General features: G+C 40.7%; 1 protein-coding gene across 1 annotated transcript in view; it reads left to right on the plus strand.

Annotated features, from left to right (window-relative positions):
* Positions 1-25434, plus strand: part of ANKRD26 (ankyrin repeat domain 26) — a 307904-nt gene that overhangs the window by 164087 nt on the left and 118383 nt on the right. The window contains exons 21-25 of the mRNA XM_033958897.1: positions 1573-2592; positions 3625-3665; positions 17255-17425; positions 23723-23756; positions 24333-24477. Of these exons, the coding sequence (XP_033814788.1) occupies positions 1573-2592; positions 3625-3665; positions 17255-17425; positions 23723-23756; positions 24333-24477 (1411 nt within the window). The remainder of the gene's footprint in view (positions 1-1572; positions 2593-3624; positions 3666-17254; positions 17426-23722; positions 23757-24332; positions 24478-25434) is intronic.

The following is a 25434-nucleotide window of genomic DNA, read 5'->3' on the forward strand; positions in this document are numbered from 1 at the left end:
AATAATCTTTGCAATAGGGTAACAAAAGGCACCATTTTTATTTTTTTTTTGAATAACTGATGGAATGCATGAATACAGGATGTCCGGTGCTATACTCGGAGAGAACCCCAGGAAAGAGACTTGGGAGTACTTGTGGACAAGTCAATGAAACTGTCCGCGCAATGTGCGGTGGCTGGCGAAAAAGGCAAACAGAATGCTAGGAATGATTAAGAAGGGGATCACAAACAGATCTGAAAAGGTTATCATGCCGTTATACCGGGCCATGATACACCTGGAATATTGCATCCAATACTGATCGCTCTACATGAAAAAGGACATAGTACTACTCGATAGGGTTATAGGGGAAAGCACCCTTCAGGGATTCACGACAAGGTTGGATAAGTTCATACTGGAACAGAACATACGCAAGTAAGGCTAGACTCAATTAGGGCACTGGTCTTTGACCTAAAGGCTGCCTTGTGAGCGAACTGCTGGGCACGATGAACCACTGGTCTGACCCAGCAGTGGTAAATCTTATGTTCTTATGAATCTCTTTTTGTAATGTTTTGCGAGAATTGACTTTTGAAGGGCATGTCTAGATCAAACAGTGTTATTGTGACATCAGTTGGTCTTATTCTTCTTTCTGTGTTCTTTATATAGTAGACAAAGAACTTATTTAGGATACATAGAGAGCAGGTTTAGTTCCAGATTACTTTGACTGGTATACTTATAAAGTTTTAGAAAAGCAAAGTATTCATTTGGTTTCTGTTCTAAAATTGTGACTTACTTAAATATCTACAAGGCATAAATATACCTTGAACTTATGGCAGCCATTTTTGATCACAGCTCTGCATGGGGCAGGAGCTTAAATAGATTGTTTCTGCCCTGCTTCATCGCTAGACCACAGGCTTTAAAAGTAAGATATAGAGAGGTCCAGGAGACAGGAGGGTGGCGGGGTGGTTTAGAGACTTGTGAATAACTGAATTTGTGAATCCCAAACCCACAAATATCGAGGGGGGAGTGTATTTAGCATTAGCTAACCAGAATAATGCTTTTGAATATCAGCCCCTTAATCTTTACCCAAAAGCTCTGGAATTTTGTTCTGTAGAGTGCTACATATAACCTTGTGACCTGTTTGTGTAATTGATGAGTGACTGCTTCAGAGAACAACTGTTACAGGTAAACAATTTTGCCTTTTGAGACTAAAAGAAATAAAAGTACATGGAAAAGAGTAGGGACTAACCTTAAAGGTAGCACAGAAGGAAAGCACTATCAGTGTGAAGACAAATGTCTTAACTGAAGCTATAGACATATTTATTATGTCATTAAGAAGTGCAAAATTGTGAAAATATGCCTTATTTAATGAAGCTGCATACTCAAATAGCCATTTATATTTTAGCAGTTGAAGTTTCAAGTTGCCATCTGGTGACACTACCTCAAATAGGGGAATAATGCAGACTGTTTATGTTTCCAGTGACAGTTTGCATTAGCATATCTGTAATTTTGACAAGCTTGAAACATGAACATGACAAGTAAATTATAACTGCTGTTTATTCTCTGATTTTTCTTTATCTCTGTGCATGTTTAATGAAGGCTAAACATGTGTTAGAATCATCCAAGTTAATAGAAAAAGCAGCATCGGAAGCCAGTACTAATTGGGAAAATATCTCACAATTACAACTGAAAATTGCAACTGAAGTAATGAAGCAGAAAGAGGGATCTGATGAGGATGAGACATCAGATTCAAAAATGACATGGGAGGAAAAATATGAAAAAATGTGGGTTGAAAATGAGAAAAAAGAAGTGAAAACTAATTTTAAATACATTACAGCTGAACTAAAGCAAAGATTTGGTGAAACATGTAAGATCAATAAAATCTCTTCTGCATCTTCAGCCCTAGAAAGTGATCTGAGAGAATCGCAGAGCAAGGTTGAGGCACAGCCTGCTGTGACATCTTGTAGAAATAAAGCAGAGGAAAATGTGAACATTGAGAATACTGTAGCAGAATTAAATCCTGTCCCAGAGCAAAAGGACTTTAGTGCAGGAGATTCTTTTTCACATTTCAATTTAAGTGAGCAAGACCATCATGATATTTCTTTCCAGCTGCAAAGAAATGTTAACAAATCAAGTATAGAGCTTATTTTGGATCTAAAGGAGAATAGATCTTCTCATAGTATTAAAAAGGATGACATGGCTAACCCACTCTTGTTCACAGAAGAAATAAAATGTTTTATGCCCTCTGTTACCTGGAGAAGTAATTCCATAGAGGAGAACGTCACAGATGTAGATTCTGACTCAGAAGAAAGCCAAGAAAGTTTCTTAAAGCTTGATTTTACTGAAAATACATCTTGCAAAAGTCCTAGCAGACCTGTTGAGGGACTAACAAATAAAACACATTTTTCAGCTGTGGTGAAGAGTGAAGGTTCATTTCAAATAAATGCAGACCTCTGTGAATTAGAAAGCAAAGTTGCTAGAGACCACAATACTAGAATGTCTCCATTCTTTGCCACTGAGCTTGAAAATTTGAGTGCATCTCAGCTGTCTGAGGGTGAAATGCCAAAAATGCTGCTGGATAAAGAACTGGAACAAGAAATGCAAAGATTTAAGAATGAGGTAGGAATGCTGCAAGTAGTATTCCTGACTTTGGAGAGAGAAAAATCACAACTTCTGAAAGAGGTAGAGGTTTATGTGCTGCAGCTCCATTTTCTCTAGTCTTTCTCCATATCATCCATCTTTCATTTTCAAACTTTTCACTAGAGCAAGAACAATAGCAGATAGTGTAGCATCAGAAGATTCATATACGCTGTATATAGCTTATTTATGAAAAGCATGGATAAGCAATAAAAAGTTGGAAAAATAATTTTTCCACTAATTATTAGAAAGTGCTGCTGGGATAGCTCTAAGAATTTTAATTTCTTAATTAGACCAAGGGCTCCTTTTACTAAGATGTGCTTGAAATTAGCGTACGCAAACCATGCACTAAACGAAATATACTAACGGAAGCTCTATGGAGGCGTTAGCGTTTAGCGCGCTCGGCATTGTAACGCGCTCTAAAACTGCTAGCGCACCTTAGTAAAAGGAGCCCCAAGGAAGTGGCTATTGAACAGAGTATTCATCCATGTCTTTTCATATGACTCTTCTCTTTGAAGCATTTCTTTGCTTAACTGACTTTTTCCATTCATACATTTTTGTTAGATCACTTGGTTTGCAGGGTTTTCCTCCACTAGCACTGTAGCTCTGCTGTAGCTAATCTAACCATTCATTCATTAACAAGTCACTTCTCTGAGATTAATAATGCATCCTGCATTTTTGTTTCTTGCTTTCAATTATTTGAGGTGGAAGCACTGTTTGCTTTGCAAAATACTCTTTCATGGTGAACTTGAGAATTTAAGGGTAATACACAAAAGATAGTGCTAGCAGAAAACAATCATGCCAAAATAGCTTCTGTATCATCACACATTTCTATCATATTTTGAAGGATCTATTTATTTTTCCCAAAGTTAAGGATTTTAATAAAAGAAAAAATGTTGCAATCAAATGTGGGATTTTTGGGGATATAGTTTTACTACAGTGGGGTAAAAATATTCCTAGTTAGAAAATATAATGAGATGATTCCTAGAGATTAAAAATGCCATGTTGTTATAGATTGATGAGAAAAAAAAAAACCCAAGACGGACAACAATATGATGAACCGAAAGCATTGCCCTTGAGAGGAAATCATGACACTGCCACTGTGCCAAAGATGATAGAGGGTGGCATTAATGAGAAGATAAGGCAAAAGCTTCATCTAAAAGGAACCCAGAACATTGAAAAAGAAGGGAAAAAGAACACATTTACAAAAAAAACAAGTTAAGAACAGTATTTCCACCAAAGTCCAAGCAAAGTCACTGCATAAGTTTTTGAAGAGGTAAGCATTTCAGAAGTCAGTAACAGTGATCATCTGAATTTTTTGTATTGGTATGGTAGTTTTCCTTCTCTTTGAGCATCCAGTTTAATTGAAAGGATATTTTATTTGTGTTATAACACAGAAGGATCATTTACAGTGTGAGCTAAGTGCCATTTTACAAAAGTTCACTAAGCAGTTAACATGTGCTATTACCGCATGAGAGTAGTAACTGTAATCATTGAAAATGAGAAAAATAGTCCTAGCAGAGGTGTCAAGAAGTTAACAATCCATTGTGTGTGTAAATGTTTAGGATACTAGTATTTATACATATACTGCATATGCCAATAAGTTGCCTATGCGCTGTTCTATAAAGATACAATTGTCTTTCATACTGTGTATTTGCAAGGGGGCATACAAACAGGCAGAGAGTGGGTGGAAATTAGGCACTTACGCATGTAACTCACAGAATATTGTAAGTTGCTCGCATCCCTGTCACATTTAGGTGTCTACACTTAAATCAGGTCTTTGACTGGTGTACAAGCAGGCACCTAAATAATATGCATGCTGATACTGGGTTATGCTACTATTCTATAATTGAACCTAGGCACCTAAATTCCATTAAAGAATAGGCTTTACCACCCGCCCTTTGGATGACTAAATGAGGCACCCAGGTATAGAACTATCCCCTAAGTGCATCCACATTAATTACAAATAACTCACAGTAAATAACTTTTCTGTTCAGTAACTGCAAGGGACATGTTGGGCATACTCCCCACAGTTAGCTTATGGCCTTTGCACATACCTCTTGTTAATTTTTTGTGTTAAAGTATGGTAAGTGCAAAAGCTTACTGCACTTTAGTAAAAGGTGTGCTTTATTTGTGCTTAAGAGCAGGTTTAAATGTTCATATCTAGATTATGTAAGAAGGTGCAAAATTAGTGTATTTTATCTATCTATATACAGTATATAAAATCAGATGTGTGTATGTATGTTCCAGCATACCTCTGAAACGCATGGACAGATTTCAACCAAGCTTGGTATACATATCACTTACTATCTGGGAACAAATACTGTAGGGGTGGGAAGGGATAACATGTAAAAATGATTGAAAACAACAGATTTTAGTGTCTACCCCATAGTTTTCGGGCTTGCAGAGATGAATATGCAGCATAACTCTGAAACGCATAGACAGATTTCTACCAAACTTGGTATACATAAAACTTACTAACTGGGGATAAATACTATGGGGGTGACATGTAAGAATTATCAAGAACGACAGATTTTAGTGTGTATCCCATAGTATTTTCGGGCATGGAGAGATTTCAACCAAACTTGGTATTCATAAGACTTACTATCTGGCCACAAATACCGTGGGGGTGGAGAGGGGGGTGACATTGAAAATAACAGATATTAGTATCTAATCCATAAACGCATGGAGAGATTTCAACCAAACTTGGAACACATATGACTTACTATCTGGGGAAAAATACTGTTGGGGTGGGAAGGGGGTGAGGTAAAAATTATCAAAAATGATAGATTTTAGTGTCTACCTCATAGTGTTTTCAGGCTCGCTGAGATGAATACTCAACATAACTCTGAAACACATGGAGAGATTTCAATCAAACTTGGTACACATATGACTTACTATCTGGGGGAAAAATACTGTGCAGGTGGTAACATATAAAAATTATCAAAAATGACAGATATTAGTGTTTAACCCATAGTTTCCGGGCTCACTGAGATGAATACTGACACTCCGATGCCATTTAAGTCCATGTTCAGCCCCATAGAGAGGGACATGTGGGGGATGGGAAATTTTGGGATTAATAAATATCCAGGCAACGTCAGTGATCAGCTAGTAATTTATATACATATGTGAATACTACCAGTGCTCCACCTAAACTATTCTCCTATATATACCTACCAGCAAAGCATGTGCCATCATTCAATGTGTGTACTTTTATACAATACAACTTCTTGTATCCCACAATTTTCTACATGAAATTAATGCGGCTCACAGCAAGAGGATTTTACATTAATGACTCCTGGCCAATTGTGATGACTTTTACAGCATACCTTTGAAACCTCTGGTGGTCCAGCGGTGGACCGGAGCAGGAGCAGTCTTCCTGCGCTCCTGCCCCTTGCTGAGCTGCTAGCTGAATGACTGAGGTAGGCAGTGTATTTCAAAGGAACACACCTCTTCACATTTCCAGCCATTGTTCAAGTCCTCAAATATAGGGATACAATACAATTGAAGAGAGATTTAAATCAATAAGGAAAAAAACAATGAAAATAGTTAGCATATGAGCAGTGCAGAAATCAATCAATCATTATCTATATTCAGCAGTCCTTGGTATGGCAGCACCAAATAGAGCCTTCCCCTGGCATCAGTGTCGGCAAAGAAACAAAAAAAGACTTGTTCAATCAGAATGGTTGATCATAGGTTCCAAGTATGAAGGGTCTTTTATGCTATTTATGACAATTTGCTCAACAACAGGTCTGGGTTGGGGGACAGGTGGGCACTGACCCAAATATAAGCTGAGACCCCCCCCCCCCCCCCACACACACACACACACACATTTTTGGGTCATTTGAGTATATATGGTAATTCAGTCCTTTGGAATAACTGCATTTATGTATGCTGATGATTTGTTGCTTTCCTGTCCTATTGATAGGTCATCAATTAATTTGATTCCTGTTTACACATGGTGTGAGTGTGGTGACAGGAACATAGTATGTCTCTTGAGTCTAGAGAAGACAGTAGTCTATTGGATTTATCGGGGTACTTCATCCTCTACTTCTTAAGTTTGCTTATTTGATGAAACCCTACCTGTAACTTCAGCGTTTAAATATTTGTGAGTAACTATTGATTAAATGCTAACATTTGAACACATACAAAATACCAACAAACAGGGTTTTGCAATTTTATGGATGCTACATGCTATTAAAAATTGGTTAAAAGGCCTTTTTTAACTTTAGAACAACGAGAAAAAACGTAACCAAATTGCAATCACTTCAAAATATAGCAAGTCAAATGATGACTGGTTGTGGAAAATCCGATCATGTGACTCCTTTGATGATAGATAACCATTGGCAACCAGTCTACTATCACATTCAATTTAAAATGCTTTATTTAGTATTTAAAGTCTTACATACTGGTGTCCTAGTTACTTTAACCAAATTTATAATCCAGCAAAAGAGTTACGTTCGAGTTAGGCTAATTTGCTTGTAATCCCTGAGGTAAAGAATGCTAAATTGTTTAAGCAAGCATATGGAACTGAATTGTTTAATGATTAGTTTAGTGAAAAGGCACATTTCTGAGAGTACTGTATTGTACTTTCTACTGTATTATTATAATGGTTTATTTTTAATTATGTATTTTACTGTAAAAAATTGTAAGTTATTCTAATATGCAGGGTGGTTTATGGGCTAGGTCTTTTTCTGTCCGTTTTATGGTGTTTTTTTCCTATCCCCCACTCCCTTCTTTTTACAAAGCTACACTAGCAGCTACCACTCAGTAAAAGCCTGAAAGCCCTTTAAATCCCTATGGGCTTCGAGGCAGTTGCCATAACAGCCTGTGCTATCGGACTTTGTAGAAGAGAGGATTAATTTTCAAAGTTTTATATATGTATTGTTAACAGCTTAAATTTTTTTGCACAGTGAAATAGCAGTATATAAAATAAACCTGCAAATCAGTCAGGTGCTCAGGTGGTATTCTCGTCCATCTGCCCTGTCGAGGGAAGGGCCAGGTCAAAGATGTACGCATCTTGAAGATGGATGGTGTCGTCGAGAGCATTTTGGCTACCTGGACCATGGGATGATTTTCCAAGGGCTGCTGAGTAGGGATGGTGCGCACCTATCAAAGAAGGGAAGAAGTGTAACTTTGGCAGCAGGCTAGCTAATCTGCTGAAGAGAGCTTTAAACTAGAAGTGATAGGGCAGGGTGATCAACCCCTTGGTGAGTATAAGCCCTCAGGTAAGTAAATCACTGAGAACCACACTTTCAAAAAGATATAAAAAGGATGGAGTCCATCATAAAGCATATGGGGACAGACCTAAAGATCTCAATATGTATACTTCGGAGGAAAGGTGGTAGAGGGGAGATATGAAAGAGACGTTTAAATACCTACTTGGTGTAAATGCGCATGAGTCAAGTCTCTTTCATTTGAAAGAAAGCTCTGGAATGAGAGAGCATCTAGGATAAAGTTAAGAGGTGATAGACTCAGGAGTAATCAAAGGAAATACTTTTTTACAGAAAGGGTGGTAGATGCTGTCAGGTTTGTTAGTGGCCCCCACAATATTAGGTGGTAGGGGTTAAGTGAGAGGCGCCCTGACAGACGCCCGGTCCCAGGTTCAGTTCCCTCACTGAAGATTCACCAGGAAGTAGAATCAAAAAGGCACAGCCAGAGGTGATTCCATAAAGAATATATTATAGAAATAAGCTTACAAAAAAGTAGTATTCATAGGTATTACAACAATTAAGCATTACAATTAAGCAGAGAGCAAAGCAGTTTCCCTGCCTTACAGAGTCCAGAAGGAAGCATGAAGTTCCAGGGAAAGGCAGAGAGAAAGAAAGAAAGGACAAGAGAGCCAAGACCCAAGAGAGAGAGAGATAGATTGATAGAGCAGAGAGGAGGCTTTTATACCTTGGAATCTTATTATGAATATAGAAACTATTGTATGTCCCAGTATCTTTCTGTTTAGAATTTGTAAACTGTTTGAAACAATGGTTAATTTAATTGATAAAGGAGGGTGTGATACTTGCAGGCATGGATATGGGATTAGTCTCTGGCTTCTTTGTCCCATTCAAGCAGCCTATCTTCTTGATCTGTGCACCTGGACCCATTGTCCTAAGCACCCTCTTAATCAGACATTAACACCTTTTAGCTAGTCATGATTTAATCAGGGCTACGTGAAACATATCAGGGATACTTAAAACATATCAATCAGGGCTACTTAAAACCGTCTTCCTGCCCTCTGCATTCCCATGCCAGAGTCAGATTGATATAATTTCCCATAGGCCTTCGCTGACATAAGTAATGCCAACTAAAAATGCTGAATGGTAGCGATAGCTAGGCTGACATCTCCCATACTTTTTTTATTTTATTTTATTTTTATTCTTTGAAATGAGGGCAAGCTTGTGGTACCCTTCTTTAAACAGCCAGTCTGCAATTAGCAGATGCTTCTTTTACCTCCAACATATAGCCGCACGCCCCTGTCCTGCAGAATCTCCAAGCTATGAAGATAAACAGTTCCCATTATGAGTTCAAACCTCTGTCTTAGGTTGTATAGGCCATCATCTGGGCGGGGATCCCAGTATGCTTATATCTTACCCGTCGTTGAGCGAATGAATGGTGCATAAGGGATGCAGGAAACTTTTTCAAGAGGTTCAGGTATAAAGGTACCAAGATGTCCTGAGAGAGTATCTAAGTACGGGATATGGGATAATATTATGTCTGACCCTGGTAAGGCAATGCAATAGGCCATGCCAAATTAAAACCAAATTAGCAAGTGTCAGAGAAGATACTGGAAATTCATGTATAACTGCCTTAAAAGTTAGAAGGAACTTTGTATGATATGCGTTGTAAAGAAATGTACATGTGTTTCACTTTACAGCAAAGGAAAATCATAATAATACATAGCAAAATTTGTACAATAATTAAGATAATGATAGGGTGAATTAAAACATTAAATACGTGGTTTGCAGTGGGCGAATACCCAAAGAAAAGTTCCCAAACTGAGACATGAGCGTCTCGTAGCAAATTTTCTACAGTTTGTGCAATGTGTCCATTTTCAAAAGTGATAGTATGATTCACTTCTTTGGAGGTTTTCTTAAGTTGTTCAATGTAAGTATGGAGTTCAGTAAAGTTCAGCAGCTTTTGAAATGTCTCATTCCCCATTCCAAGAGGTAGTGGATGCACAGCATATGAAATAAAGTCTGGAATGTCCATAGAATAGGTTAAATAGGTGGAATTGTACAGCAAAGCGTTCTTAGGAAGGTGGCTATATCCGATGAACAGGAAACATTGTGAAAAGAATAGGTGAAAACAAAAATGTCCAGCTCCAAGGTAGTACAACGTGTGTGAAGAAGTAGAGGAGTAGGAGATCTTTGCGGACAGGGAGCAGGAAGCTGAATTAGTCCAGCAGGAACCGGCAGTCTCTTTAAACTGATGAGGTTCACACTTGAAATGAAATGGTGTTTGCACAGGATCTGTCAGTCACTGGAAACTAGTGGTGTTCACCCTTGAGATGAAATGACGTCTGTGCATACAGGGAGGGATTTGAAAAGAGTCCGATATCATTCAGCAGCTGTACTCCAGTGTGATCCAAAAAAAAGATAGAAAATGAGAGCGAAACCATGTTGCCTGTACTGAATGTATAGAGAGAGAGAGAGAGAGAGAGAGAGAGAGACCAGGTTGCCTGTACTGAATGTGGCAACATGTAACAATATTAATGCATTTACTTGGTATAGTTATGGCAAAAGACAGACAATATTCAGGTACTTAAGATTCTTGCCTGTACTGAATGTGGCAACATGTAACAATATTAATGCATTTACTTGGTATAGTTATGGCAAAAGACAGACAATATTCAGGTACTTAAGATTCTTGCCTGTACTGAATGTGGCAACATGTAACAATATTAATGCATTTACTTGGTATAGTTATGGCAAAAGACAGACAATATTCAGGTACTTAAGGTTCTTAATCAGACATTCCAAAAAGATATGTTTTTGTGTGCTGCATTTATAACTATTATGGCACTTCAGAGAGACCATAATTCTGTACTGAATGTATATATATAAAAAAAATGTCAGAAATGTGTACTGAATCTAGTGAGGAGCATAGAATAAATACGGTATAAAGTGAAACCTTTGCTTAAAAATATAACCCCTAACTAAGCTACATTTAGGATATGAAACAATAGGTAAAAAGAACATTGCTCAATTGGGCTAGTTAAAAAAAAATGGGGAAAAGAGCTCTAGAAATGGCCAATGTTATATATCCTGGGGCACCCCCTAAACTAAAACAAATAGACAAAAGACAGAACACATGGCATAGACAACATAAGACAAATTTTTAGGCGTCCATCTGTCAAGTGTTCAGGGCTGAATTTAACTCTGCAAATAAACACATTGTTATAGAAAAACACAACAAAGATGAACACCTGAGTAGTACAAATAATGCATATCATAACCATCTCATATTCAGAAAAGGCATAAAGCTAATATCTTCCTTGGAACGTCTCTATCTCTACAGTGATAAAGAGGAACCTTGGGAAACACTAGAAAGATTTTTGTGCCAAAACTGGTCTGGGATGGCTATATATCCGAACTGCTGCTAAGAAAAAGAAAAAACATTTTAAATTAGCAGCATCCTCAAGGTCACTTAAAACAAACTTTGTCCATGTTCCGTTCAGGACGACCTGGACCACATGTCTGCCACCTGGATCCCACTGCACTCGGAGGAGTGGGTACTGCGGTGCAGGAGGCAGGTGCAGACTAGATGTATCTTCTTTTGTCTGCACTGTCGTGTCCTGGCATTCAGAGGCAAGGGGCACATTCCAAAAATCATTAGTCATGTCTAGGACAGAGAAAAATGCACATTTAGGGTTAAATGTCACAGTCATTTCAGAGTAAGAGGCTGCCACTGGTACTACGGGCTTTGAAGTCTTAGTTAGGGCCCGAGAGTGTATAGTGCGCCTACTGGAGCTCCCTGATTTAGCAAATGACCAAGCTGGAGAGCCACATGCTAAAGAGATAGGTCCACTCAGACCCCTCTCTTCCATCTTAGGCACCAGTTCTGTTGCTGGAGGAAGTACTGGATGCTGTGTTTGTGGTTCAGGATCTTTGCCCTCAAACAAAATTTCTGTGTACCTTTTCTCACAATCTTGTGCCCAAACTGAAAGATCTGCAGCCTCTGAGTGAGTTATACTACGATCATGCTTCTGCACTAGCATGCTACACTGTGGCTAATTGCACAGGAATAACCTCATGAACCAAAGGTTTAGAAGCATTTAGAATTCCTGTACCCAAAGCAAGACCAGCCACTTCAACTATTTCTTTGCCTGTATTCTCATTCGTGCTGGCAGTAGTTTCTACAATGTCTTTCATTTGTTCCTTTTGTGGGATAGACACACACTTTGAAGCTTTGTCATTTAGACCCTGAATCTCACAAATTTCCATATTTTTCTGATCTCCAGTAGGAGGCGCTCTATCTGTAAAACTGATTCTGGCCCCTGTATCAATTAAAGTTAATTTATCCTGACCCTCTATGGTAGTATTAACATTGGGGCAGTCGGAAGTGTCCAATATCAAAGGTGCCACATACCTCAAGCTGAATTCTGAGTCTGACTTCTTTCCCTTATCCTGTGTGTGGTGTTTTCTTGTGTTGGGGTGCTCCCTCAGCACGCCACCTTCTAGCTTCTGATACTGAAATAATTTGAGCTGGCTGGGTCTTCCACACAGACCCAATCCTGAGCAGTAAAGTGTCAAAAGGTGTAGTTTTAGGGTCCTCCGAGAACAACAGAAGGTGTTTAGTAATCTCGGGAGATAATAATTCTAATAGGAATTCTTTATGTTCTCTCTGACCATAATCTGAAGAAATGGGCCAGTGTTCATTCTCTTTAAGTACAGCGTGTATTACCCACACTCTATATGCAAACTGCTCTAGTGTATCAGTTGGCAGGGGTGAAAGAGTTCTAAGTACTTGCAAAGAGGTGCAGCGAAATAGTTGTTCGATGCTCATCTTTACAAATTGGTATGGATGAACAAGAGACCCAAATTTATAATAATGTGGACCCAGGGCTAGGTGCATAAGCTTATCAAAATCTGCATTGTTCCTTTTGTATTTCCCTAGACCCCAGTGAATCAGTATGTCAGTAGCCCATTTGCACCATTCATTTATGTTAAAAGGCATAGGGCCCACTTTCTCCACTATTCTTTCAATGTCACTATCTTTCATATGTCCCTGCAGCACTACAGTTACTGGAGCTGTGTCACTTATAGGGGTACTATTGGTATTGCTCTGGCCTGGTAATGAATTTTCCTCACCTTCATTTGTGGGTTCTTCTTCCTGTTCTACATCTGTAGCTAGTTTACCTTTTCTCTGGCCTGCTACAAAAACAGTGTTCTTTTTCTCTATAAACTGACTACCTGGATTATATGGTAAGGGTGGAAATGGTGCAGACGGCAGAATCTGTGAGGAGACAGCATTAACCTGTCCCTGTGAGGCACATTTTGACTTTAAATACTTTAATTCTGCCTTGGCCTCTTCTAATTGTTCATTTACACCTAAAAAGGAATTTGTAGCTTGAACAATTTGGGTTCTTAGCATGGATATATTAATTTGTGCCTCATCTAAGTCTTTGGACAGCTGATGGCACTGAGTGTTCAAGTCAGTATTTTCTTGTCTTAGGCTAATAACTCCTCTACATAGCCCCTGAATGAAAAGGCATTTTCGTTTATTTGTTTTCTTTCTAAACTCCTGAGAATGCGAAACCATTTGTTCTGGAAAATTACCCTCATATGGACCCCCTTTCTTGTCAAAATATTTGTGTACAATATCTGTGAGTTCTTGAAAATCAAAAGGGTTCATATTTGAGGCTGCAGAAGTCTGCCTTGGTTCGTGGGCCTTGCTCATATATTTCATGAGAGAGAATGGGCTTCTAAATGTCCCTGTCTGTGTGTAGCCTTTGAGATTGAAATGCTCCCACTTATGAAGGAGGGAGACTTTAGTTAATAGGTAGAAAATCGAGGTAAAGTGTGTTAGGCAAGAGTCATTGGCATAAAAAATACACTTATGCCCACACTGTCATCTCGCTCTTTTTTTTTTTTTTCCTCTTCTTCTTTTTTTTTTAAAAGGCGTCCGGGGAAGGAGACAACCCCCAAAACCAGGGTCTCTTTTCTTCTCGCCCTTCACCGTTCCCACCGATCGATTTGGCGCATCAGACCCTAACGGGGAGTGCCCTTGCGGGCCGGCGAGTCCGGTGTTCAGGCAAAGCGGTTCCTCCCTCGTTGTGCAGGTCTTTTCCGAGTAAAAAGAGGATTGCGTGCGGCCAGGTCACGGCCCCCGTAGTCCGTCTGCGGCGAAGCGAGGCCGAGAAGTTCCGGCAGGTCGGGCTCTCCGTCACCCACAAAGCCGGGTGAGCCCGCAGGCAGGTGTATGCTCTCGGGGTCCACGCGCCGCGAGACGGAAAGGGTCCGGCTTTAACGAATGACCCTCCCTTTCTTCTCTCGCGCGTCTCTCGGGCCCGTCGAAAAAAAGGCACATTCCTCTGGCCTCCCGGGGGCGTCCCCCGCCCCGGGATCAGCTCCGTCTATCTCTTCTCTGTCTCCTACCCCAACGAAGAAGAGAGACGAGAGCTCCCACCACCCCCCTTTGTCGCTAGCTGCGCCGAGGCCCTTCTTCCCTTCCGCCGCGGTGCGGAGGAGGTCGGGCCGCCGCTGCTGCCACACGCCGTACGGTGCGCGGGTTGAGAATCGCTGTCAGGCCTGAAATTTACAGGCAGAAGTTTAGCAGGAAAAAATATAAGAAGTCTGTTAGAAGAGCAGAGGTATCAGCTGCCAGTTCCAGTCCAGTGTGCACTGGGCCTTTCACCAGGGCAGAGACTGACAAGAAATAGAATTAAAAGCACAAGGTAAAAAAGTAAAAGTTATTAGTACAGATGTGGCGTGTCTTAATTTAGTGACTGTTTTCACTTTGAACCCTGCTTTTCTTCAGAGCAGCTCAAATATTCTTACATGCAACACCCTAGCAAGCATATAATAGCAAATCATACAATGCAAACTGGCACAGGTAACAACACTACAAAGACTTTTGATAGTAAAATCTCACCAAATATAAAACCCAAAATATTACTGAAACTTTTCACAAATGTGTCATCGAGTCTAAAACAATTTAAGGGTTCCAAAAGGTCTTTTGATTTCTATCTTACTCTGTCTATCAATCAAAACTACAAAGTCTGTTGAGAAATAAAATCTCACCAGAGATATAAGTATAAAACCCCACAATATTACTGGAACTTTTCAACAGTGTGTCATCCAGTCTAACGTACAATCAATCTAAGGGTTTTCCAAGGTCTTTTGATTTCTAGCTGACTCTATACATAAAAAAAAAATTGAATTCTACTTACCCAAATCATCAGGAAGGACCGAGACAAGCCCCCAAGGCCGGGCGTCTGTCAGGGCGCCTCTCACTTAACCCCTACTACCTAATATTGTGGGGGCCACTAACAAACCTGACAGATGCGTGGAACAGACTCCCGGAAGAGGTGGTGGAGACAGAAGACTGTGTCTGAATTCAAGAAAGCATGGGGATAGGCATATGGGATCTCTTAGAGAGAGGAAGAGATAATGGTTATTATGGATTGTTAGACTTGATTGGCCATTTGGCCTTTATCTGCCTTCATGCTTCTATGTTTCTAAATCCTATCTTCTGTCTGCAGTCCCTCAAAGAGTGGTGTACTACACTGTACTGTAGTGTCAGATTGAACAGGCTACAACAAGCCATGAACATATTATAGCTATTTTTTCTGCTTTGTAGAGCAGCTCCCATATGGATTAATCTAGTCACTTGAATTGTGCCTTGAGTAGCACAAAGGTATATTTGATGATGGCTCTGGTTTCCTGGTGTGCTTTGTTGTAGCACTGCTCTGCCTCATTTCTGGGTCTAACATAAGGGGTCATTAGCTACTTCCTCTGTAGGTAGCCCTGATCACCTGTGTGAGATGGGGAGAATGAAAGAATGGACAATGGGGTAAGTAGGATAGTTGAGTCAAGTGGTGGATTGCTGCACCAGCTGCCTGCATGTTGGTGCTGTGTACAAGAACATTTGGGGTTATGGTGGTGTCAGTCTATGTGCTTCTGACCTATGAGCCAAAAGCCAGTGATATCTGCTCTCAAAGTGTGCCAGAATGTATGAGTCCAGAATCTAAGAAATCATGGAAAGGGCCAATAGTCTCTCCCTGTGGGTTGCAAGTAACTTGTATATTGAGAGAATAAAATGCCTTCCTGTTGTGGTAGGTGAGCTTTCTCCCTTTGGGAGCCTGAGGGCCACATGAGTACATACAATGATACTAAGAATAGAGAGGAAAAAACTATTTCATTGAATTAAGTTATATGTGTTGTCTGCAGCTGGGTCTGATGGAATGCTATGCAGTGGGCTGTGTGAGGAGGGCCATAAGGAACTGTGTGATGCAGTGGGAGATGACTGATTGGCTGAGGCTTGCAGTGGCTGCCAGGATAGTCTGGAAACTGCCAGTAGTAAGAGAGACTCGTGCAGAAGTGACTTTGAGATGGATGGATATGGTTTGTCTCTTGTAAGTGTTGGGGCAGAGGTGATGAATACCTGCTTTTTTAAAGTGGAAGCTCCCTATTCACTGCTCCTCAGTGAGGTCAAGGAACTGTGTACTGGGCCTATATATCCTCTGGTAAGGATGTGGCCTATTGGTCTTCCCCTCCTCAGATTACCTAATGCAGCATGGCCTCAACAGCCCAGACATTCTGGAGCCTCATGGCCTTCAACTCCCACCACCATCACTCAAATTGGCAGACAGTGCAACAGTACAGACACTGATAGACAAGTCACTTCTTACAGTCACCACCTCACTTGCACACACAAGCAGTTATAGAAATAGATTGCATATGGTGCTAGGAACAGAGAAGTGGATGTGCAGAGTCAGGGATGGAAGTGGAAGATGCACATTGGTGGGTATGCAAAAAGGTAGCAGTGAAGAGGGCTGAGGAGTGAAAGCTGGGCTCCAGAAGATGGGTGGAGGTGATTGGAGTTAGACAGACAGACTTAGGTGAATTGATGGCATTTGAATTGCAGACTCTCTCTTTCCTCTAGTGAGCATTAACACAAGGAATCATAGGGTTATGTCATAGCAACACTTATTTGTCTAAATCTCGATGTTATTTTTGCTTTGCCTGCATGTCGACATGCTACCCAGACTGGTGATAGACATCAAGGCTATACCACTCATGACATGCCCCAACATTCCTCTGGCCATTTTCAATGTTTTCACTGCATTTACTTTTTGCTCCAACCTGTTCTGAGATTGCACTTTTGAAGTTTAGGAAGTTTAGACATCAGTGTGTTGGAATATCCATGTATAGAACAGTGCTTCTAAAATGACCTAGGATATGATTTCAGTCTCTCAAATTGACTACTAGTGCTTGTCTTTATATATTCATTGTATATTCAAAGAGAGTTTCCTTTTGTAGCACATAAGGTGTAAGATGTACGTTCTTTGAAATCAGGCTGTGACACTTAATACAGTTAGGACTGTTTCTTCTATCTTTCGTGTCTTCTGTTTATGCACTCTAATATGTGTTTCTTACTTTAAAGTAATTTATTTTAAAGTACTGAAGTTTGATTTATTAATTTTAAGGAACAATCTGCCATCAGTTGGGGAAAATGGTTCAAAAAATCAAAGTAAAAAATGGATTTCAAAACTAACTCCTCCTAAGTCTAATGAGCAGCCGGTTATGTCTGCTAATGGAAATCCACTTGAAGTATTTGATGATAGTACTGCCAGTGAAACATCTCTGGATGAAGGAAGGTACTGAGATATTACAATCCTGAATATACAGTATGCATCTAAAGGAAAAATACAGATTTGTTTTTACTTCTACTCTAGAGAAATTTTTTTCTTAGCATGAATTTTAATTCTGATCTACCAAAACGTCAAATGTTGTATAGAAAGTAGGTAATTTTAAACAGCTTACAGTGATGCAAATTCTGTAGTTTTACTTGTGGGCTTTATGCCAATTCTTAGAGGAAAAAGATGTGAATACTTTACTTTTGAATATGTTCTCTGTAGAAAAAGTACCTGCAGACATTTGTATCCGCTTTGACTGTAGTATTTTTTTCATAAATAGTAAAATGTATAGACCTAAATATAGTAAGTTACATTCAGATACAGTACGTATTTCCTTGACACCTGAGGACTATTAAGTTTGTACTTGAGGTAATGGAGAGTTAAGTGACTTGCCCAAAGTCACAAGAAAAGTTATAGTGAACTCTGACTTCCCTGGTTTTTAACCCATTGCCCTAGCCATCAGGCAGCTACTCCAGTCCATTCTGAAATCATGTAGTGTTACCTTGGTTTACGAGCATAATTCGTTCCAGAAGCATGCTCAAAATCCAAAGCATTCGTATATCAAAGCAAAGTTCCCCATAGGCCATAATGTAAACTCAGATGATTCATTCCACAAGCAAGGTTTGCTATAGTGGCCCAGGGGTGGGTACCTGCCTGGATGATGCCCGGGTGCCACAGCCCCTTCAGCAGGGTGACTTCCCGTACAGCTGCCCTCCCGCTTCAAGCATTGCCTCTGCCGTCCGCCAGTGCCTCTCAGCTCCCAAATTAAGCCATCTGCCATCCTGTGTAAGCATGAGCTCTCAGCTCCCGAATTTTAAGCTGGCTGCCAGCCTGATAATGCACGCGTCACATATAAGCACGCACAATGTCGATGAGCACGGCAGCTTATACTTGACGCGCGCATTATCGGGACGGTGGCCAGCTTAAAATTTGGGAGCTGAGAGCTCGTGCATATGCTTACACGGGACAGCAGCCAGTTTAATTCGGGAGCTGAGAGCTCATGTATTGGGACGGCACTCAGTTTGCAAGGTAAGATTTGTGGGAATATTTTGCTCATCTTGCAAAACACTCGCAAACCGCGTTACTCGCAAACCGAGGTTTGACTGTAAATACTTGTGACGCAATTCTATAAGTGAGCATAAAATTCTTTTATGTGCTTCATGTGAGAGCCTATTATATAACAATATCTGGGTACTTGGATTCTGTTATAGAATGCTAGCGTAACTTGACATTGCTGTGCATGCAGTAAACCAACAATATAACTGAGATGGAATTAAAAGCCAATCCAAAGTCTATCAATATTTGAGACCCTTTTTCCTTTCTTACAGTCAAACATCTTTTTTTTTTTTTTTGATAAGCTACTATTCAGTTTAAGGGCATGCAGTAAACCACCCATAAACCTGGTATACCAGGTGTGCTTAAATGCAACAAGAGTGTGAGAGTGCTCCACCCACAAATATGCCCCCCCCCCCATTGTATTTGTCTGCAGTGTTACTTAGACACACCCTTACAGAATACGTCTTTTGGTGCTTACTCATATAAGTATTACATTTTTTTTTTATTTTAAATTATTTTTATTGTCAGTAAAAATAAATAATATACATAATCCAACTTGCAAAATACATTGACAGCAGATTTTGAAGTTACAGTATAGTGTAAGAACCCCCCCCCCCCCCAACCAGGCAAGTACTCTCATTAAATTGGGCACATTTCATCAGAGCAGTTATTCTTAAATGAGTTATATGCAGCCAGTAAATCCTTAATCCTAGGAAAATGTAAGGACACTCCAGCATAAGAAAATATTATTATGTCTATTATTTTTCCCACCCCTCTTCCGCACAAATAACTGTACAGAACCTTAAAAACACCTTTTTTTGCCTCAAAACTGCAGGGATGGAATCCTCGGGCTCTTTTACCCCTAATTCATACCAGATTTGCGCAGGGTGGGCAACTGAAGAGACCACATGTCTCACCATGCGAAGGAGGGGCAGGAGGTTTGGGCTTAGCCATTCCTCTGGTCTTGGTTTGAGGAAACATTAGGAGGTCTCTGTCTGCCAGGATAAAATCCCTTCCAGAGCCCTGGGACAACAGCTTACTTCAGCACAATGGCGTAGAGAGCCCAAGAGATGTAAGGTGGAGTTACCTAGGGTGATTCAGAACTGCCTAGTAAAGCTTTTTCTCCTGAATTTGTTAATTTGATGTGGAGAGCTTATTTGGACAGCCGAGATCCTCTTAAGTGGTCTGGCAGCGAGCTAGAGGTAACACAAGGGGGCTTGGGCTCCCAGGCGCATTCATCTCGATTTCAGAGGCTGGCCATGTTCCTGTGGACTGGTCCGACAGGAACTCGGAAGACGAGGAGTCAATCTGTATGCCCTTGCTGTTGCAGGGCGAGTCTTCCCTGCTGGGAGATACAGGGTTGCAAGCAGGAGCATCTATGGAGGAAACAGTTGTGGTCCTCGATAGGGGGAAGACCCTTGGTACGCTGGCTATTTTAGCCTACGGCACTGTTAGAGCTCTTTAATGAATCTCTGAGGGAGTTACAGTTAGACATCCAGCAGGCCCCGTCAACACAGTGTTCTTTCCTGAGCAGAATGAGATCACAGCCCATGTCCTTTCTTTGGCATGTTGGTATGAGTGTTTCAGTCACAGAGCACTGGGATGCTCTTGAGGGTTCCTTATAGGTAGCAAAATCAATGACTAAGCTGTTTCCTCTAACACAGGAGTGACATCAGATGTTTGCTGAGCCTAATGTAAATTCCTTGGTGGTGCAGATGACCAAGCACACGTCCCTATCAAGTGAGGGAGGCATAGTCTTAAAGGATACACAGGATCACAGAGTGGATGTGGTCCTAAAGAGGCAATTTGAAGCGCTAGCCTTGGGATTCAGAGTGGCTGCAGTGGCCTTTGTGATGTGTGCTTGTCACACCAAAATGCATGGGTTTTCCCTAGTGGAGGGTGAGCCTCTGCCCCAGCTTATGCTGGCAGGAGTGGATTATGTGGCTGATGTTCTCTATGACATCGGCAGGGTTATGAGAAAAGTCTTGACTTAATCTCAGCCTGCAGAAGGATCTGGATAAGGCAACAGACAGGAGATTCCACCTCCAGGGCTACACTCAGCAGGCTTCCCTTCAAAGGACAAATGTCATTTGAGAAGGGGTTTGGACGATCTTATCACTAGTGTGACAGATCGTCGTCCAAAACCTGACAACAAACTGTAAACCTTTAGAGGTCCGGGACGGTCTAATTTTCGTGGCTCTAGGCATTTTCATCAATACTCAGGAGGAGCCTCATCTCAGAAATTCTTTCAGGGATCAAGACAGAAATTACGGGAACTAGGCAAAATCAAACCTCCAGTTCTCATCCCTCTAAGAAAGGTCAATGACACCAGGTCCAGAGCCTTACCCCTGAAAATAAGGGGAAGGCTCTCACAGTATGCGGAGGCCTGAGTGCAGATATCACTCATTCTTTAACATTCTGTTTTTGTGGCCTTCCCAGCAGGCTGACTGAAGAAGTCAATCAGAGTCTTAGCAACAGCGCAGAGACTATTAGAGATCCAGGCCATAGAACCAATGCCGCCCAAATTATTGGGCTCAGGCAGATAATATACCTTATGGTGCCCAAGAAAAGTTCAGAAGATTGGAAACCCATCCTGGATCTCACACACGTCAACACGGCTCTGACATTTCCACGCTTTCACATGGAAACAGTGTATGGTCAGTCATCGCAGCAGTGATGCGAGGGGAATTTCTGCTTTCCCTAGATTTAATGGAGGCCTACCTGCATATTTCCAGACCACAGGAAGTTCCTAAGATTCTTTGTCCTGGAGGGTCATTACTAGTTCTCGGTGCTCCCCTTAGGTCAGATAACAGAACCCCAAACATTCACCATGGTGATGATGATGGTAGTAGCTGCGCATCTCCGCATGGCAAGATTGCAAGTGCATCCATACCTGGATGATTGGCTGATCAGAGCTCCCTCATTGTCAGAAGGAGAGCAAGCGGTGAGTCAGGTAGTTCAGGTCTTACAGAGCCTGAGCTGGATAGTGAATTTTCAAGAGTCACCTGGTTCCATCCAAATTTCTGGAATACCTGGGAGTCCTCTTTAACATGGCAGAAGGGTGTGTCTATCTTTCAGAAGCATAGAGACAGATTTGCACTCGGATCAAGGAAATGCTGACCAAGCCAGCACTGTCAGCGTGGCATTACCTTCAAGTGCTAGAATCCAGGGCAGTCACTATAGATGTAGTCCTTTGGGTGAAGTTTCCCATTGCAGCCTCTCCAGAATGCATTGCTGTGTCTGTGGTCCCCACAACCCTACTCCCTTCAAGGGACACTCATGGACTCTGGATCCTACAGCAATATGAGTTGGTGGCTCCGTCCACAGTCAATAGCAATGGGCAAGACCCCCAGAATTACATCATGGATGATTCTGTCATTGGATGCCAGCCTGTTTGCCTGGGGAGGCCACTGCAATGGGCGCCCAGTTCAGGAGCATTGGTTAGCCTCCCAGAGAAAGTGGTCCACCAACAGACTGGAGCTTCAGGTCATTCAATTGGTGTTACAGAAGCTGGAGAAGAGTCTGGAAGGACGAGTGGTCCAAGTCTTCTCAGACAATGCTACAGTAGTGTGTATGTCAATTGCCAAGGACAAACCAAGCGTATGCAGCTGACCGTGGAAGCCTGCTTATTATTCCGGTGGGCAGAGCTCTACCTACAAGCAATCTCCGTGGCACATGTAGTGGGAGTGGAGAATATCCAGGACAATTATTACATTACATTAGTGACTTTTATTCCGCCTAACCTCGCAGTTCTAGGCAGATTACAAAAAGAGGTGAGCTGGACATTTCCAGGAGAATTACAGGTTCAGGTACTTGTTACATGACTATGACGTTGTCCAAGATGTGAAATACTTGGTATGGCATTAACTTATTTTTATAAAGTTCTTGAACAGCAGGGTCTTTATTTCCCACGCAGAGTTTTCGTCCAGGATTGGTTTAGTATTTGATCCACGTGTTTTTTGCATTAGGACCTTCAGGGACCCCTGAGGAAGACAGTTTTGTTGAAACAAGAACCATGTTGGGTCCATAGTCCCCAACAATTTGTGTCCTAGGTATCTTGTCATGTGGATTATCTTGAACATCACCTTCTCCACAGTATTTTTTTTTCATTAGACTTCTGATTCTGTGGAGCATCAAGGGTCAACCTTTTGCTTGTGCTCTTGTGCTGAAAACATCCAAAATGAACAGCCATTTTCCAAAATGAAACATCCAAAATATGAATACCAAAGAAGCAGGCACAGAAACGTCTGTCTGCCATCCTTTGTATAAAAATGACTACACTGATGTCTCTGCAGAGCAGAGAGGCAGCTTAATGATCAGCGGAATAATCTTTAAACAAGGTGAATGTTTAGTTCCTTTTATGAGCCCTCCACAAATAGATAAAACCTATTATGCCTAAAACGTACACCAGTACAATATCTAATCACACTTGTATCTGAATTTAACTCTTGTTTCTGTACAAATATGTGAGCCCTCCTGGAACATTTAAAGTAGGAGTTACACCTGGGTTCAATTTTTTAAATTCTAGGCTACTCCATACACTTGATTGCTGCTCTGTTAGTAATGGCCATAATACCTGAAGCTGCCATAAAGCCTGGTATCCACTGTCACTTTCACGTCTTAGTGTGGTAGGAGTGAGTCCGTAACCACCTTTTTGTACCCTGGTCATAATTGAAACAGATCTAGATAAAAATGTCCTTTATTTATGTCTTATATGTTTCTTCCTGTTTCAATATTGCTGAAAGGCATCCTAATTCTGGCTCACACAAAACATGCCCCCTTGTTATTTAGATGAATTACAGTGGAAAATGGCCAAATTCTGTCTTTTGAAAACCACAGCAGATGGATCTTTTTTGCCATTTTGAATCATCCATCTTCTTCCAAAATGAGCACCATAGACATCTATGTGTCTTTATAAAAGTATTAGAGGCAAAACAGCAGAAATTACAGCCAGATTAAAGCCTCAAATATTTATGCTTTCTCAGGAGCAGGAATAAATTTTAGCATTTTTTAAAGTAAAGAACACACATACTTTGTGATTCTGCCTACACTGTACTCAAACTCTACCACATGGGTCCTATCAAAGATAGCATACATTAGCCATTATTAAACAATACTTTTAATGAATAAATAAATGCCCTACTTATTAACACAATTAAAAGTTTAAGCTGGCTAACTGTTTGCTTTTTGTTTTGTGCTTAGAATCACATCTAAAGCTGTGACTAATGAGAATAAGGTAATCTGTTTTATTAATTCTTATTATGTATAATGCTTTGTTTATTTTGAATCTTAAAATATCATGCACTCGTTGGGGGAGGGGGGTATTCTATCTCAATGTGCCTACTTTTGAGCACCAAGAAGATGCCTATTTGGAACATATTCTGTAAAGGAAAGTTGGTGCTACTTTCCTTTGTAGAATACTATGATTTAGGCATGAGCACTTATGCCATCCATAGAGCTGGTGGAAATCCTTGCAGCTAGATTATTTCATGTGTACACTCATTTTTAAAGTAACATGGTAAATGGCGGCTGATAAAGACTTGAACAGTCCATCCAGTCTGCCCATTAGTTATACCCATTACAAATACATGATTAAATTAACTTGTCTCTTCTTTGATATACATACTATCACGTTTAGGCACTATGTTATAGAATAGCATGTAGCTGAATTTTGGCATTTATGTGTACACATTCATGCATTTGTGCCAGTATTCTGATCATTTATATACCTCATTGGTACACTTTATATAGAATTGCCTCGAAGTGTAAATGTAAATTCTTTCATTGAGGGTTTGATATAATTTGTTTCTAGGTTAACATACAGATGGATATCATAGATGATCTGGATGATCTAACTCCATCTTCTGACACGGCCACAGAAGACTGTGATTCTACTACCTCAACAGTTTATAAGAATGCTATGTTGTTGATAGCACGACTGGGCATAGAAGGTCAAGGTAGAGATATTGGTTTTGTATGGTTAACTAACCTTTGACCCCTAGACTTCCCAGCCAAATAAACAGAAGCTGGCTTCAGAAACCAGATCTAGGTTTCCTACCCAGTTACAAATGGAGTATCAGGCCATCCCTACTTGTACTTTTAAACTTCTAGTAATCTGTTGTCTTTACTGTCATTTTTATCATCACTGTTTTGTCCCGTCCCTCCTTAACTCTTTTTTCCACGTCAGTTCTCTTTCCACACACTGTCAGTGTTCTACTCATATCATCTATCCAAAACACATCTCCTTTTGGCTTGCTTTTTCTAAATCTGGTAGTCAGAATAAGGATTCTCAGAGAGACTGCAAAGATAAGCAGAAAAAAATGTTGGCTTCTTGTTCCTCGAATTGTGGATTGCACAGTGAGGAACTGAGATGAAAGAGACTAAACCAATGGTTCCCAAACCTGTCCTGGGTGCTTCACAATAGATTTGGATGCAGTGAAGGCAGTGCATGCAGATGTCTCTCATGAATATTCATTGTGGATATTCTGAAAACCTGACTGGCTGTAGAGCCCCCAGGACAGATTTACCCTCTTCATCCTTCTGTCCCTTTATTTTTTTTTAAGGGGGTAAACAAGTATACAGTAACATAGTGCATAACTGCAGATTCACCAACAATTTGTTCAGGGGAGCCATCACCTCCTCCTTTTCTGCTGGTTATGTTCCTCTCTGTGCAGCCAAGAATCCTTCTAGACTTGGCCACTGACTTTATCACATAGTTTTGCCACCTCAAGGTCCTCAGACACTGTCAATTCAAGTTCTGATTTCCAGGGCTGGCATACCAACAATGGAATATCAGACCTAACAAACAGTTAAAATTAAGTGGAAGATATTCAGCCGGTGAGTGTTTTGTTTTGTTTTTTTAGTCGCCACTGGAGTTATCCCTGGATATTCAATGCCAGGCCATTTTCAGGCAT

Source organism: Geotrypetes seraphini, chromosome 9, assembly GCF_902459505.1.
Source record: "Geotrypetes seraphini chromosome 9, aGeoSer1.1, whole genome shotgun sequence".
Taxonomy (NCBI): Eukaryota; Metazoa; Chordata; class Amphibia; order Gymnophiona; family Dermophiidae; genus Geotrypetes; species Geotrypetes seraphini.